Here is a 15,070-nt window from a genome sequence, read left to right on the forward strand (position 1 = left end):
ATCAAACAAAGGTATTCCAGCTAAACGACTGTCCTACATAGTGAAGACACTTTGTGAGTCAGAGCCTCAGTCATGGGATGAGATGCAACAACTGCCACTCCATGAAAAGCAGAAATGGATAAAAGCTGCAGAAGAAGAGATGGAATCCCTTCAACAGCTTCAGACATGGAAGATTACCAAGCTACCACAGGGTAAGAAAGCAATCGGATGTAAGTGGGTTTTCAAAACCAAGTATGACTCTGATGGTAAAGTGCATAGATTTAAGGCAAGATTAGTTGCAAAAGGGTACTTACAAAAGTATGGAGAAGATTATGATGCTACATTTTCTCCAGTTGCAAAACAAACAACATTTAGAGTGTTAATGTCTGTAGCAGCTGTGCAAAACATGAAAGTAAGACATTTGGACATTAAGACGGCTTTTCTAAATGGTGACATAGAAGAAGAGGTTTATATGTCTCAACCAGAAGGTTATATTAAGAAAGGAGAAGAACACCTTGTGTGTAAACTGCAAAAATCTCTTTATGGCCTAAAACAATCGGCAAGAGCGTGGAACACTAAACTGAATGATGTTCTACTGAAAGAGGGGTTTACAAAAAGTCAAGCTGATCCGTGTTTATACACAAAATGTATAGCAGATAAGTGGATGTATGTTCTTCTGTATGTTGATGATGTTATCATAGCTCATCAAGAAGAAGCTGAAATTACAAAGGTAGGAACAATTTTGAACCAACATTTTGAAACAAAGGATCTTGGAAATGTGTCACATTATCTAGGAATCCAGATTCAGAGAGAAGATGACGGAAGTTTCCTTCTCAACCAGAAATCCAAAATTGTCTCAGTTCTCAACCAGTTTGGGATGTCAGAAGCCAAAGGCGCTTCAACACCAATGGATCCATCTTACCTGAAGTTGGAAGGAGAAGATGATTTACTACCTAGTAATGAGAGCTACAGAAAAGTAGTGGGGGCACTACTCTACATAGCCACTACTACTCGTCCTGATATCACAGCGACAATGGGCATTTTGTGCAGACGTGTAAGTAAGCCACGTCAAAGAGACTGGAATGCTGTTAAAAGAGTCCTCCAATATCTAAAGCAGACTCAAGACATGAATCTAAGGATATCTGCAAACGGTGATCTAAAGCTCACAGCCTACGTGGACGCAGACTGGGCTGGAGATTTAAGTGATCGAAAGTCAACAAGTGGTTACTTGTTCAAATTGGGAGAAAGTCCAATTTCTTGGTCAAGCAGAAAGCAGGTGTCGGTTGCTTTATCATCTACAGAGGCAGAATACATTTCGGCGGCTCATGCCAGTCAAGAAGTAATTTGGTTGAACCAACTATTAGAGGATCTCGGTGAAACTCCAACTCAACCTGTTACGATTTATGAAGACAACCAAGGATGTATTAAACTTGCCAGCAGTGAAAGGATCAATGCCAGGACCAAGCACATTGATGTAAGACATCACCACCTGCGTGATTTAGTGGAACGAGGTATCATTGACTTTGTCTACTGCGAAACAGACAAGATGATAGCGGATGCCATGACAAAGCCATTGCCAAGAACCAAGTTTGAAGATTTCAGGAACATGATGGGACTGACTGGATAAGTAATTGTTGAGTGGGGGTGTTGGAATAATAATACTGTATGCAACAACTACTTTTGTATGTATTACATGTATGAGCCTTTGTCTAGGGATATTGTAAATGTTAATAAAGTTAGGCTGTCAAAGAAAAAAAAAAACCCTCTGAGACAGGAAGAGACAGCACAGACATCTTTCCATGCTTGCTGCAGATGGACTGATAGCAGTACAGACATGTTATCTTGTATGCTGAGAAATTCTGGGAGTTCTGTTCATAAATAAAGTTCCTTTTTACTATTCCACTACTGGAGAGTGATCTGAATAATCTGCTGCTAACAATGCCCCCTCGCTACAAGCCTCCTCCTGCTCCCACCCGGTGACGTCAGAGCCGAATTGTGGGGGGTTGGCCTACATTAAAGTCCAGAGAAGCTGAGAGGGGCTCAGGCGCCGTCAGCCTAGCCACCTCCGGCACTTTTTCAAAGTTCATATTTTGTTAATAAAAAGGCCATACAAGCAGTCTAAATAGGACACTTTATCACTAGTGATCTGGTGAAAGATGTCTTTTAAGGATCGGACAGGCGCAAAAGATAAAAATGTAACCATAAGCCCCTAGAATACAATTTTGTTATATGCCCTCATAAAGAAACACACTGAAAACAGACTCTTCTTATCAAACAATCCTTTTATTGATCTATATAAAATCTTTCTTCTCCTGTGTTATAGGTTAATATTGGTTTACAACTAGAGATGAGCAGATTCCAACTTTATGTTCGTTGTCCTCCATTCTGGAGCTTCGTCTAACCAGGACATGTGGCTTGATGGGCTGCAAGGCAGCTAAACGGGCAGGCTAAGCTAGGTGGACATCTGGGGACCACACTTGTCCTAAAGTTTGGGTCTGCTCATCTCTATTTACAACCTTACATTCCTCAAGAATTGGTATGGTCCATCACAAAGCAAAGCTATTGTCCAGGCCTCCCTTGGAAATCGAATGGATTAAGTGGGTCTCCTTGGTTCTGCACAGCAGAAAGGGATGTGTCTGTAGAGAAAGCAACTTGGTACATACTTCCACTTACGGAAAGCTAATTGGAATGTGCGCATTGTTAAACCCATCAAAGATCTCCATATTGATGACATCATGGTCAACTCTTTGTAACCTCCAGAATGTGTCGATTCTTATGGCTTGACTACCCCCCTTATGTTGTTTATCTGCTGCATTCACTGATTTTAGTTGCTCTACATGTAAAATTTCCTTAATAGCTGAAGTAGTGAGATGATCTCCATTCCCTGCTAGAGCCTCCTAAGATTTATCGTGTCCGCTGCCTTGGCCCAACACAAGAACCAAGGCATATGGTCCGCATGCGATCGTTCAGAGCATCCGATTCCTCCAGTAGCAGGACACTTTCCCCTCCATCTCCATGGATCAGCAGCACATTCGAAGCACTTTACGGAAATAGTTCCTAAACTCTGTATTGAATATTGTGTAGATGACGGGGTTCAGGGCACTATTGACATATCCTAGCCACGTGACGGTGCTGAAGAGGGGTGGAGGCATGTAACAGGACTCGCACAGAGCTCGGGTGATGTGGACCACAAAGAACGGTGTCCAGCAGAAGAGGAATGCACCTAAAAAAGAGGAAATAATTACATCTAACTAAATAAAGACCTATTCACACATTCATGCCAAAAAACCCCCAATAACTGCATTTATTTCTGTTTAAATCATGGCATAATATAATAAGGGGCATCCTTCGGGGTGAATTGGCTACTGACTCTATCAGTGAAAACCGGGGTTGGGGTAAGTCTTGAGGTTACGATTGACACTATAGTATTTAGTGACCTAATTACCAATGTACTAATTCTGCTGTCCCAGTGACCAGAACTTACAGAAGACATCAGCAGGTAGAGACAACAGGCCCCACACATGACCCAAACCAAATCAGATGGGACCATGGGATGCATTGGTGTGACCCGATAAGACTTTGCATACAACATATAAAAAGACACACATGATGATTTTCTCACTCTCTGACCTGTATTCAGAATAAAACGTTCCCATTTTAGATCTATTAGAATTACCAAAGATTTTTATATTTGCCCAATACCAGAATAATGAGAGAGAGAAAAAAATTGAAAGCATTTTTATTACTTTCTCCAAAGTCAAATGTTTACACTTCATTAGTATTTGGTACCACCCACCACAGGAAGACAGATAAGTAAGACAGGTAAGTACTCTTTCCCTATCCTGCTGTAATGCCATGCAATGGGTCTACCGTCAGAAATGGCTTACTTACTTCGACCTGCAGAAGAATTGTAGGTGAGTTTCGAAAAATCTCATTTACCGTAATTGCTTTGACTATTACCCTTTATTACAGTTTTTTGCCCGTTGTTTTTCCGGTCTCCAGAGGAATATGCTCCACAATTGCGTGGTTGAAGTTCTGTGGCTTGTTTTTTTTTTACCTCTATGTGGCCATACAGTAGAGTTTTTGCAGACAGCTGCTTGGATTTTCTATGTTCCAATGTTGCAGACAACCTATACGTAAATGACCATTACCTATTTATAAAATAGGCTTAACTAAACCGGGATCCTGGGATTGAATGGAGCGATTTAGAAGCTGAATGATGTCAGCAGCTCTCACTAATCATCAGCAGAAGGCAAGGGAAGCCGAAGGCCTTACTACAGACGCCGATCCGCCAGCCATCGCCTTTCACAACGAGCTAATGTTCTACCTCGGCTTTCACACTTGTCTGCTATCTCCGCTTAGATAATGATAGACTTAATGAAAGGATTTTTACAATATTTAAAGGGCCCGTTAGCCTAACGTGCCGATTGACTTAGAAATGTGTTTCAAAAACAACAAAAATCATGTTAATAGCACAATATCATATATTCTTAGCCAATAGATCTCCTGCCGTTCCAGCACAAGCACCGTGGAGGGAGCACCAGAAGAGCTCCTGTGCTGAACCGGCAGTGCATAGAATAGGTACATGCTTTATATTATTATTTCCCAAACTTTTTTTCCTGTTTTTCATTGATTCTAGATAACCTTTCATTACTATTGATTCTAGACACCTGTTCAGTGACAAAAAGATTGTACTTTCATTATACAAAATTGACATATAGGGGGAGATTTAACATTAGTTCTATGTAGCTTCTTGGCTTGTTGCAAATTTTTGCGCAAATATAGTTTTTGCGGGGTTTTTTTGCGAGAAAAAAACGAAACTAAAGTCACGCAATGGCGGAAAAAATACACCAACACGAACGCAAATTTAATCGCAAAACTACACCACATAGGAGATGGTGTATGTGAGTCCATTGCTACTACAGGGGGGAGATTAATCTCAAACTTGCTCAATTTTGAAGTTTTTGCTCAATTTATATTTGAGGTATCTGAGAATTTCCTGTGCAAAAACATTGCAAAAAAGACAGAAATTGAACAGATGTTAAACATTTGTGCGATTGGTGCAGTCTGTTCACATAGAGCACACACAGCTGACAGTCACATCAGAAGGCATTTAACACTGCACATACACCGCACTATAAATCCGAATGCTGGAAACCTGCTAGTCTAAGGCCCCTTCCACACTTGCGTTGCAGATCACGTCAGAGTTTGATCAGGTTGCGATCAGGATTTGGTCAGTGAAAAACGCACATTTTGCATCAGAGTTCAATCAGTTTTCAGTCAGAGTTTGTTCAGTGTCTCAGTTTTTCATGCGCGTTTTTGATGCAATTTCAATGCGTTTTTCACGCATGGACTCAGGACTCAGGACTGAGCTCTATCTTTTCTATGGCAATTGATGCGTGAAAAACGCATTGCACTTGCATTGCACTTGCAAGTGTCTCAGAGTGCAATGCGTTTTTTATGCGTATCCATAGACTTGTATGGTGCGTTTTTCACGCGCGTGACTTGCAAAAGTAGAGCATGTCGAGATTTAAACGCGCTAAAAAAAAACGTGCGTGTGTCCGTGAAAAAAAATGCAAGTCTGAAAAGACCCATTGGTTACAATGGGTCAGAGTGCAATGCAAGTTCTGCGCGTGAAAAACGCAAGTGTGAAAGGGGCCTTACACACAACTGCTCAAAATCCTGCCTAATGATAAATCTCCCCCATAGGATTGATGTTTTAATATGTTAAGTTTTCTACTTCCGTATTTATGATCCGTTTTTTAATCTATCACAGAAAAGGGTCACAACTAACATTCAGATGTTTTACTCTGCAGATGCTATAAGTAGCATGCAGGGTGTACTGTGAGGAAGGGTTATGTTCCTCAACCCCCGTAGAAGAACTAAGAAAAAAAGTTTGCCCATTTTTAGAAAACCAGAGAAAGAGCAAGACTCTATTAGGTTTTTTGGTCACTTGACACTCCACAACAGAAGTATTTTGGACTTCCAGGAGGATGGAGTGTAGTCATTACTGTATGGACGTCCTACTGTGATCACCAGACTCATAACAGTGATTGTAAAGGGGCACCAAGGAAATCTGCATACCCCTCCAACCACTGATATGGGAATGGTTATGAAGAAGGCAGCTCTGGAGACAGTAACAAATGCACAGTCGCCTCTGTCTGCCGGAATCGAGCAGGACAAAGAAATTCAAAATTCAAAGTCCAGAGTCCACCACAAAATATTAATCAGAAAAATAACATTTTGTTTTAAATTTCTTAGAGAGTAACTCTAAAGTCCCCCCTTCCCCCACAAATCATTAGCTCTTGGGATGTAAAACAATTTAGCCTATTATATTTGTTACCTATATCCAGCAGTTTCTTTGCTACTCCTCATATTATCTCATTGATGCAGGAGCTGCTTCCTCTGCCTGTGCTTACAAGCCCTGAGAATCCGTATTTTGTTTTTCTGACTGCAGCTCCCTTCTCACAGAGGTCATGTGACAGAACTCTCTCTGTGTATGTAGCAGAGCTGGATGTGTCCATGACTGTGGATACAGATGTCTCCTGCACACAATAATGACAGACAGCTACATGGTGACATAATCTCTCAACACTTTGGTGCAATCCAAACTGGTTGGAGACTCTGCAGAGGTTAAAACTCCAAACCTCTAATAAGGACTAAACTGTAGACTCTTAAACATCTGTGGCTTACTCCAGAGATCCAGTTGCACCTTTAACACTGAATGTTTATATTCCGATTTTAAAGGGGTTGGCCACTTTTCCTCGCTTATTGTGTAATATGTATGTTTGGGGGGGGGGGGGGGCAGGATATTAGGTAATTTACCAATATACATTAATTAAAATTTCTGCACTGCATTTTTCATATGTAAAGTAAAGACTCCTGTCTTTTACCTTAACAGCCAGAAATGGCCACAACTGGAGGATCACCTGATCTGTCCATGAACAGTTGCCCTGCCAGGGCCTTATGAATTCATGAATATAAGATGAAGCTCCTGGCAGGATGATTGCTCACGGACAATGGACGGGAATGTCTGGCTGATGAGGTAAAAGACCGGAGGCTCCACTTTACATATCAAGAAAGCGGAACAGAACAAGCTGGCGCAACCCGGGTCTTGGTGCATGGAGAGGGCTTGCGGCAAAGACTTACTGGTAACACCCACAATCACCGGCGGCTTCAAAAGGATGGCTGTCTCATTCTAACCCATTCATTACAATGTGCATATTGTAATGAATGAGGAGGAAAACCCCCATATACTGCCATACTCTAGTATGGCAGTATATGATAGGATCGATCAGACAACCTAGGGTTAAAGTACCCTAGGGAGTCTGAAAAATAGTAAAAGTAAAAATAAAAAAAAGTTTAAAAGAAAATTATAATAAAAAAACCTAGAAATTTCAAATCACCCCCTTTCCCTAGAACTGATATAAATATTAACAAACAGTAAAAATCATAAACACATTAGATATCGCCGTGTCTGAAAATGCCAGATATATCAAAACATAATAACATTTTTTCACTGTGTTTGACCCCGTAACGGAAAATCGCGCCCAAAGTCGAAAATGGCACTTTTTTTTGCCATTTTGAAAAACATAAAAAAATCTATAAAAAGTGATCAAAAGGTCGCAGAGTCCTAAAAATGATAGCAATGAAAACTAAGTTAAAAGTCTCAAAAAATGACACAACCCACAGCTCTGTACACCAAAGTATGAAAAAGTTATTGGTGCTTTTAGAGATTTTAATTTTTGTAAATGTATGAAAACATTATAAAACCTATACAAATTTGTTATCCCTGTGATCGCACCAACCCAAAGAATAAGGTAGACCTGTCATTTGTGGCGCACAGTGAAAGCTGTAAAATCCAAGCCCACAACAAAATGGTACAAGCGGTTTTTCCCCATTTTCACTGCATTTGGAATTTTTTTCCCGCTTCCCAGCACATGGAATATTCAATACCATCACTATGAAGTGCAATTTGTTACGCAGGAAACAAGCCACCACAGAGCTCTTTATGTGGAAAAATAAAAAAAGTTATAGATTTTTGAAAAATGGAAGTGAAAAAACTAAAATGGGCCAAGTCGTTAAGGGGTTTTATCCAAAAATTAAAAGATATGCTCAACTTTTGATGGATATGGGCTCCTTTCAATTCTATAATATGGGGGCAGCCATGCGTCCAAAGCTGCTGTTACCGGTATATAGGGACACTCTTTCCTTCAGCACCATGGACATGGATCATAGACAGTGATACTCAAGAGATATTCATTGATGTGTGTGGGAAAAATGTATAGACATGATCTGTGACCTCTTCTGGGGTCATGATGCAGGGAGGGGGACTAAAGCTGTGACCATTCCCTATTGTAAGTGATGGATCCTATTATAGAGGTGTTATCCTTTGTTGTAATCCCTAAGAAAACAGATGAGTGTACGGTGTGCAGAAAACATCAGACCGTTACTAAGCTTACTAAAGACATTTAGGATTTTTTTTTTAAATTAAATGAATCATCAAAAAATCTTCAAAATATGCTTAACATACAAACCAAATCGAAACAATAGTTATCATATTTACACAGTGATTCATATTGATTTACATAAAAGAAGAAAACCCTTTAAATGTGAGTAGATCAAGTAGCCGAATTTTTAGTTATTAAAATATTTTATTCTGTTCCCTTATAAAGAATGGCTGGACCATTATACAAGCTCTTATACCTTTTGTGTCACCCCCTCATCCTCATAGACTGTAAGCTCTTGTGTCACCCCCTCATCCTCATAGACTGTAAGCTCTTGTGTCACCCCCTCATCCTCATAGACTGTAAGCTCTTCTGTCAGCCCTCATCCTCATAGACTGTAAGCTCTTGTGTCACCCACTCATCCTCATAGACTGTAAGCTCTTGTGTCACCCCTTCATCCTCATAGACTGTAAGCTCTTGTGTCACCCCCTCATCCTCATAAACTGTAAGCTCTTGTGTCACCCCTTCATCCTCATAGACTGTAAGCTCTTGTGTCACCCACTCATCCTCATAGACTATAAGCTCTTGTGTCACCCACTCATCCTCATAGACTGTAAGCTCTTGTGTCACCCCTTCATCCTCATAGACTGTAAGCACTTGTGTCACCCCCTCATCCTCATAGACTGTAAGCTCGTGTGTCACCCACTCATCCTCATAGACTGTAAGCTCTTGTGTCACCCCCTCATCCTCATAGACTGTAAGCTCTTGTGTCACCCCCTCATCCTCATAGACTGTAAGCTCTTGTGTCACCCCCTCATCCTCATAAACTGTAAGCTCTTGTGTCACACCCTCATCCTTATAGACTGTAAGCTCTTGTGTCACCCCCTCATCCTCATAAACTGTAAGGTCTTGTGTCACCCCTTCATCCTCATAGACTGTAAGCTCTTGTGTCACCCCTTCATCCTCATAGACTGTAAGCTCTTGTGTCACCCCTTCATCCTCATAGACTGTAAGCTTGTGTGTCACCCACTCATCCTCATAGACTGTAAGCTCTTGTGTCACCCCCTCATCCTCATAGACTGTAAGCTCTTGTGTCACCCCCTCATCCTCATAGACTGTAAACTCTTGTGTCATCCCCTCATCCTCATAGACTGTAAGCTCTTGTGTCACCCCCTCATCCTCATAGACTGTAAGCTCTTGTGTCATCCCTCATCCTTATAGACTGTAAGCTCTTGTGTCACCCCCTCATCCTCATAGACTGTAAGCTCTTGTGTCACCCCCTCATCCTCATAGACTGTAAGCTCTTGTGTCATCCCTCATCCTTATAGACTGTAAGCTCTTGTGTCACCCCTTCATCCTCATAGACTGTAAGCTCTTGTGTCACCCCTCATCCTCATAGACTATAAGCTCTTGTGTCACCCCTTCATCCTCATAGACTGTAAGCTCTTGTGTCACCCCTTCATCCTCATAGACTGTAAGCTCTTGTGTCACCCACTCATCCTCATAGACTGTAAGCTCTTGTGTCACCCCTTCATCCTCATAGACTGTAAGCTCTTGTGTCACCCCTTCATCCTCATAGACTGTAAGCTTGTGTCACCCACTCATCCTCATAGACTGTAAGCTCTTGTGTCACCCCCTCATCCTCATAGACTGTAAGCTCTTGTGTCACCCCCTCATCCTCATAGACTGTAAGCTCTTGTGTCATCCCTCATCCTCATAGACTGTAAGCTCTAGTGTCACTCCCTCATCCTCATAGACTGTAAGCTCTTGTGTCACCCCCTAATCCTCATAGACTGTAAGCTTTTGTGTCATCCCTCATCCTTATAGACTGTAAGCTCTTGTGTCACCCCTTCATCCTCATAGACTGTAAGCTCTTGTGTCACCCCCTCATCCTCATAAACTGTAAGCTCTTGTGTCACCCCCTCATCTTAATAGACTGTAAGCTCTTGTGTCACCCCCTCATCCTCATAGACTGTAAGCTCTTGTGTCACCCCCTCATCCTCATAGACTTTAAGCTCTTGTGTCATCCCTCATCCTTATAGACTGTAAGCTCTTGTGTCACCCCTTCATCCTCATAGACTGTAAGCTCTTGTGTCACCCCCTCATCCTCATAAACTGTAAGCTCTTGTGTCACCCCCTCATCCCCATAGACTGTAAGCTCTTGTGTCACACCCTCATCCTCATAGACTGTAATCTCTTGTGTCACCCCTTCATCCTCATAGACTGTAAGCTCTTGTGTCACCCACTCATCCTCATAGACTGTAAGCTCTTGTGTCACACCCTCATCCTCATAGACTGTAAGCTCTTGTGTCATCCCTCATCCTTATAGACTGTAAGCTCTTGTGTCACACCCTCATAGACTGTAAGCTCTTGTGTCACTCCCTCATCCTCATAGACTGTAAGCTCTTGTGTCACCCCCTCATCCTCATAGACTGTAAGCTCTTGTGTCATCCCTCATCCTTATAGACTGTAAGCTTTTGTGTCACCCCTTCATCCTCATAGACTGTAAGCTCTTGTGTCACCCCCTCATCCTCATAAACTGTAAGCTCTTGTGTCACCCCCTCATCCTAATAGACTGTAAGCTCTTGTGTCACCCTCTCATCCTCATAGACTGTAAGCTCTTGTGTCACCCCCTCATCCTCATAAACTGTAAGCTCTTGTGTCACCCCCTCATCCTCATAGACTGTAAGCTCTTGTGTCACCCTCTCATCCTCATAGACTGTAAGCTCTTGTGTCATCCCTCATCCTTATAGACTGTAAGCTCTTGTGTCACCCCTTCATCCTCATAGACTGTAAGCTCTTGTGTCACCCCCTCATCCTCATAAACTGTAAGCTCTTGTGTTACCCCCTCATCCTCATAGACTGTAAGCTCTTGTGTCACCCACTCATCCTCATAGACTGTAAGCTCTTGTGTCACCCCCTCATCCTCATAGACTGTAAGCTCTTGTGTCACCCCCTTATCCTCATAAACTGTAAGCTCTTGTGTCACCCCCTCATCCTCATAGACTGTAAGCTCTTGTGTCACCCACTCATCCTCATAGACTGTAAGCTCTTGTGTCACCCCCTCATCCTCATAGACTGTAAGCTATTGTGTCACCCACTCATCCTCATAGACTGTAAGCTCTTGTGAGCAGGGCCCTCACTCCTATTGTTCCATATGACTGTTTGGACTCTGTAATATAATTTTATATTTGTACATGTCTCCTATGATTTGTAAAGCGCTACGAAATATGATGACGCTGTATAAATAAAGATTATAACAATAATATGTAAAAAATGTAAGAGGGACAACAAGCATCTATGTGACAGTGACGTTTAATGACCCATTTCTTCACACTATTCTGACCTACGTAAGAGATGACAATATTGTTCTGTATAATAGGACCCAGATCTTCTATTTTACACGGCGTCCCAGCACAGGACATTCTCTACACTTTCAGACAGAATCTGTTTAACCACATTGTTGCTATGAAGACAATGAGAACCATTCATAAAAGTTTGACAAATTTTTTAATTATCTTCAATTTAAATCTCATGATAATGCAGGCAAAATCTCTGAGAAACGTACAAGATAGGTTCCATAGGTTTGTTCTTAAGTTGAATTTGTATGTAAGTCGAAACAAGTATATTTTGTAATTAAAACTACAAAGTATTTATTTTTCATTCCTGTGACAATAGGATTTTCATAATTTTGAGATGTCATTAGAACAAAGATTAACAATAATGCTTTATTGCAGGCACCTTTCATAACTCATGACCACTGCATCCAGAGGCTAAGATGAGTAAATTACCAGCATCTTCAGAGTTTTACCAAATGTTTCTATCTAGGGGTTGACTGTAAGATGGAAGTTCTTAAGTCTGGGACTGACTGTAACTAGTGTCGTCACAAGACAGCAGTGGGTCCGATGCAAACTTTGGATTAGGTCCCCAAATACCTAGACTCTCACTGCCACCCCGTCACACACATTACATTTAAGAATATACATACAGTATATGCTACACAGACAGACAGTGGGTATGTATCATTGCAGCCAATTGATAAGCTCAAAAAAGTTATTGTTTTGCTCATTAATGTATACTCTGAACCCCATCTTGACAAAAATGGCTAAAATATAGATATTTTTGCTAATTTATTAAACATGAAAAACTGAAATATCACATGGTCGTGAGTATTCACATTCTGTCCATTTCCTTCTGATCCTCCTAGAGATGGTTCTACTCCTTTATTTGAGTCCAGGTGTGTTTAATTAAACTGAGTAGACTTGATTAGGAAAGGCACACACCTGCCTATATAAGACCTCACACCTCATAGTGCACCTGAGAGCACATGAGAATCACGAGGTCTAAGGAACTGCCCAAGGAGCTCAGAGACAGAATTGTGGCAAGGTTTCAAAATAATTTCTACAGCACTCAAGGCCCCTAAAAGCACAGTGGCCTCCATAATCAAAATGTAAGAAATTTGTGACAACCCCAACTCTTCCTTGACCTGGCCGCCCATCCAAACTATTGTGGTAGAAAAGCCTTGGAGAGAGGTAAAGAAGAAGCCCAATATCACTGTGGCTGAGCTCCAGAGATGCAGTAGGGAGATGGGAGAAAGTTCCATAAGTCTCCTATCACTGCAGCCTCCACCAGTCTGGGTTTATGGCAGAGTCTGCTGATGGAAGCCTCTCCTTAGTGCAAGACATATGAAAGCCATATACTCCCAGACTACGTGAAATAAATGTCGATGGTCTGATGAGAAGAAGATTCTAAGCTGTGTGTGTAGATAAAACCAGGCGCTGCTCATCATCTGCCAAATAAAATCCCAACAGTGACACATGATGGTGGCAGCATCAGGCTATGGGGACAGGGACAGGACCAAGTCAGGGCTGAGAATATGACCTACCTAACTCCAACTAGCTGAAATAAGCACAAATACAACTTTTTGCAACACAGCTTTTATTTCTTTGAAAATCTGTAAGATATAAACTCTTTATTAACATACAACAGCATAAAATAAAACATTACAATCTTTACATGCAACCGTCTCTAAACCTCCTGGCAAGTGGCGAGAGCAGATGTGACAATACCAAACCATAACCAACCAACCCAGGACCTCCAAGCTCACTGCTTCCAGAGGCCTGTATATTATCTTTCATTATAAAAATACCAGACTTGACCAAACCACTTAACACCAACTTACCTAGCTTAAGAATATCTGTTGCCAAGCACCCGCTCACTGTATGATCAAACAACCTGCATCTTCCTCCTTCTAACCCCACCAGAAGAACAGAAGAGTAAACCACTTGTATTCCACCTTCCCAAAAACACACATAAGTTCACCTAATGCAAAGACCACCCATAGGGGAGGGTGGGCGATATAGTTTTGATTGGGCCACCAAAGACGGTGGACCCTTCCTACAACCTAATAATTCCCCTTTTATCTCCACCCCCTCTATCAAAACCCCTTATCACTTTTCTCTAACACTCCACCCCCAAGCAAGTTCACCATTTTCTTATCCCTCGCAGCCCAACCTGTCATGGCCACATTCCACTCAATTACAGTAGGCTCAATGCTCATAGGACAAATGGCTGCAATTGTAGAAAAAATGAAAGTAGCAATGTACAGATATCCTGGATGAAGACCTTCCAGAGTGCTCTGGACATCAGACTGGACTAAAGCTTCACCTTCCAACAAGACAATGACCATAAGCACACAGCTAAAAGGCAAAGGCTTCAGAACATCTCTGTGACCATTCCTGACTGGTGCCCATACCTAAACCCAATTGAGCTTCTCTGGAGAGACATAAAATTAGCTTCCACCAACATTCACCATCCAACCTGAGGGAACTGGAGAGGATCTGCAAGGAAGAGGCAGAGGATCCCCAAATCCAGGGGTGAAAAACTTGACTCAAGGTTGTACAAGCTCAAAAGCTGCTTTTACTCAATACTGAGCAAAGGGTCTGAATACTTAGGACTATGTGATATTTCAGTTTTTATTATTTAATAAATTATCAAAAATATCTACATTTCTTTTTTTGATGGAGTGCAGAGTGTACAATAGTTAATTTTTTGGTCTTACCAACTAGCTGCAATGAAACAAAAAACTGAAAAATTTAAAGTGGTCTCAATACTTTCCATAACCACTGTATACGGACAGCACAATATAAATATATATATATATATATATATATATATATATATATATATATATATATATATATATATATATATATATATATATATATATATATATATATATATATATATATATATATATATATATATAAACACTGTCCAGCAGCCCGCAGTGGCCTTCCCTCACACATAAAATGTCCAGCAGCCTCACCTAATTCATGAAATGTCCAGCAACCTCTGCTTATCTCCTCATTCATGAAATGTCTAGCAGCCTCCCCTCACTAATTAATAAGAGGAGGCTGCTGGACATTTATTTATTGAGGGGATGAGGGTAGGTTTCTGTACATTTCATGAATGAGGGGAGGCTGTTGAGCATTTAAAGGGAACCTACCACCACGATTCTAACTATATAGGTAGATCGGGTGGTAGGTGAATGTAAGGGACTTGAGGATAGCTCTTTTTAGAGCTAATCCTCACGTCCCCGCTAACATTTTTTGGTACACTTTATTGAACTAATATGTAAATTT

The 15,070-nt window shown here is 41.2% G+C and overlaps 1 protein-coding gene across 2 annotated transcripts in view; it reads right to left on the reverse strand.

Annotated features, from left to right (window-relative positions):
• DRD4 (dopamine receptor D4) overlaps positions 1-15,070 on the reverse strand; it is a 47,138-nt gene that overhangs the window by 8,094 nt on the left and 23,974 nt on the right. The window contains exon 4 of one of the 2 annotated variants that reach the window (XM_072118197.1): positions 2,244-3,202. The exons of the other annotated variant lie outside the window; for it this stretch is intronic. Coding sequence (XP_071974298.1) covers positions 3,000-3,202 — 203 coding nt within the window. The 3' untranslated portion in view covers positions 2,244-2,999. Of the gene's footprint in view, positions 1-2,243; positions 3,203-15,070 lie in introns of those variants that run through there. 2 annotated transcript variants of the gene reach the window in all.

This window comes from Engystomops pustulosus, chromosome 7 (assembly GCF_040894005.1).
Source record: "Engystomops pustulosus chromosome 7, aEngPut4.maternal, whole genome shotgun sequence".
In the NCBI taxonomy this organism is placed as follows: domain Eukaryota; kingdom Metazoa; phylum Chordata; class Amphibia; order Anura; family Leptodactylidae; genus Engystomops; species Engystomops pustulosus.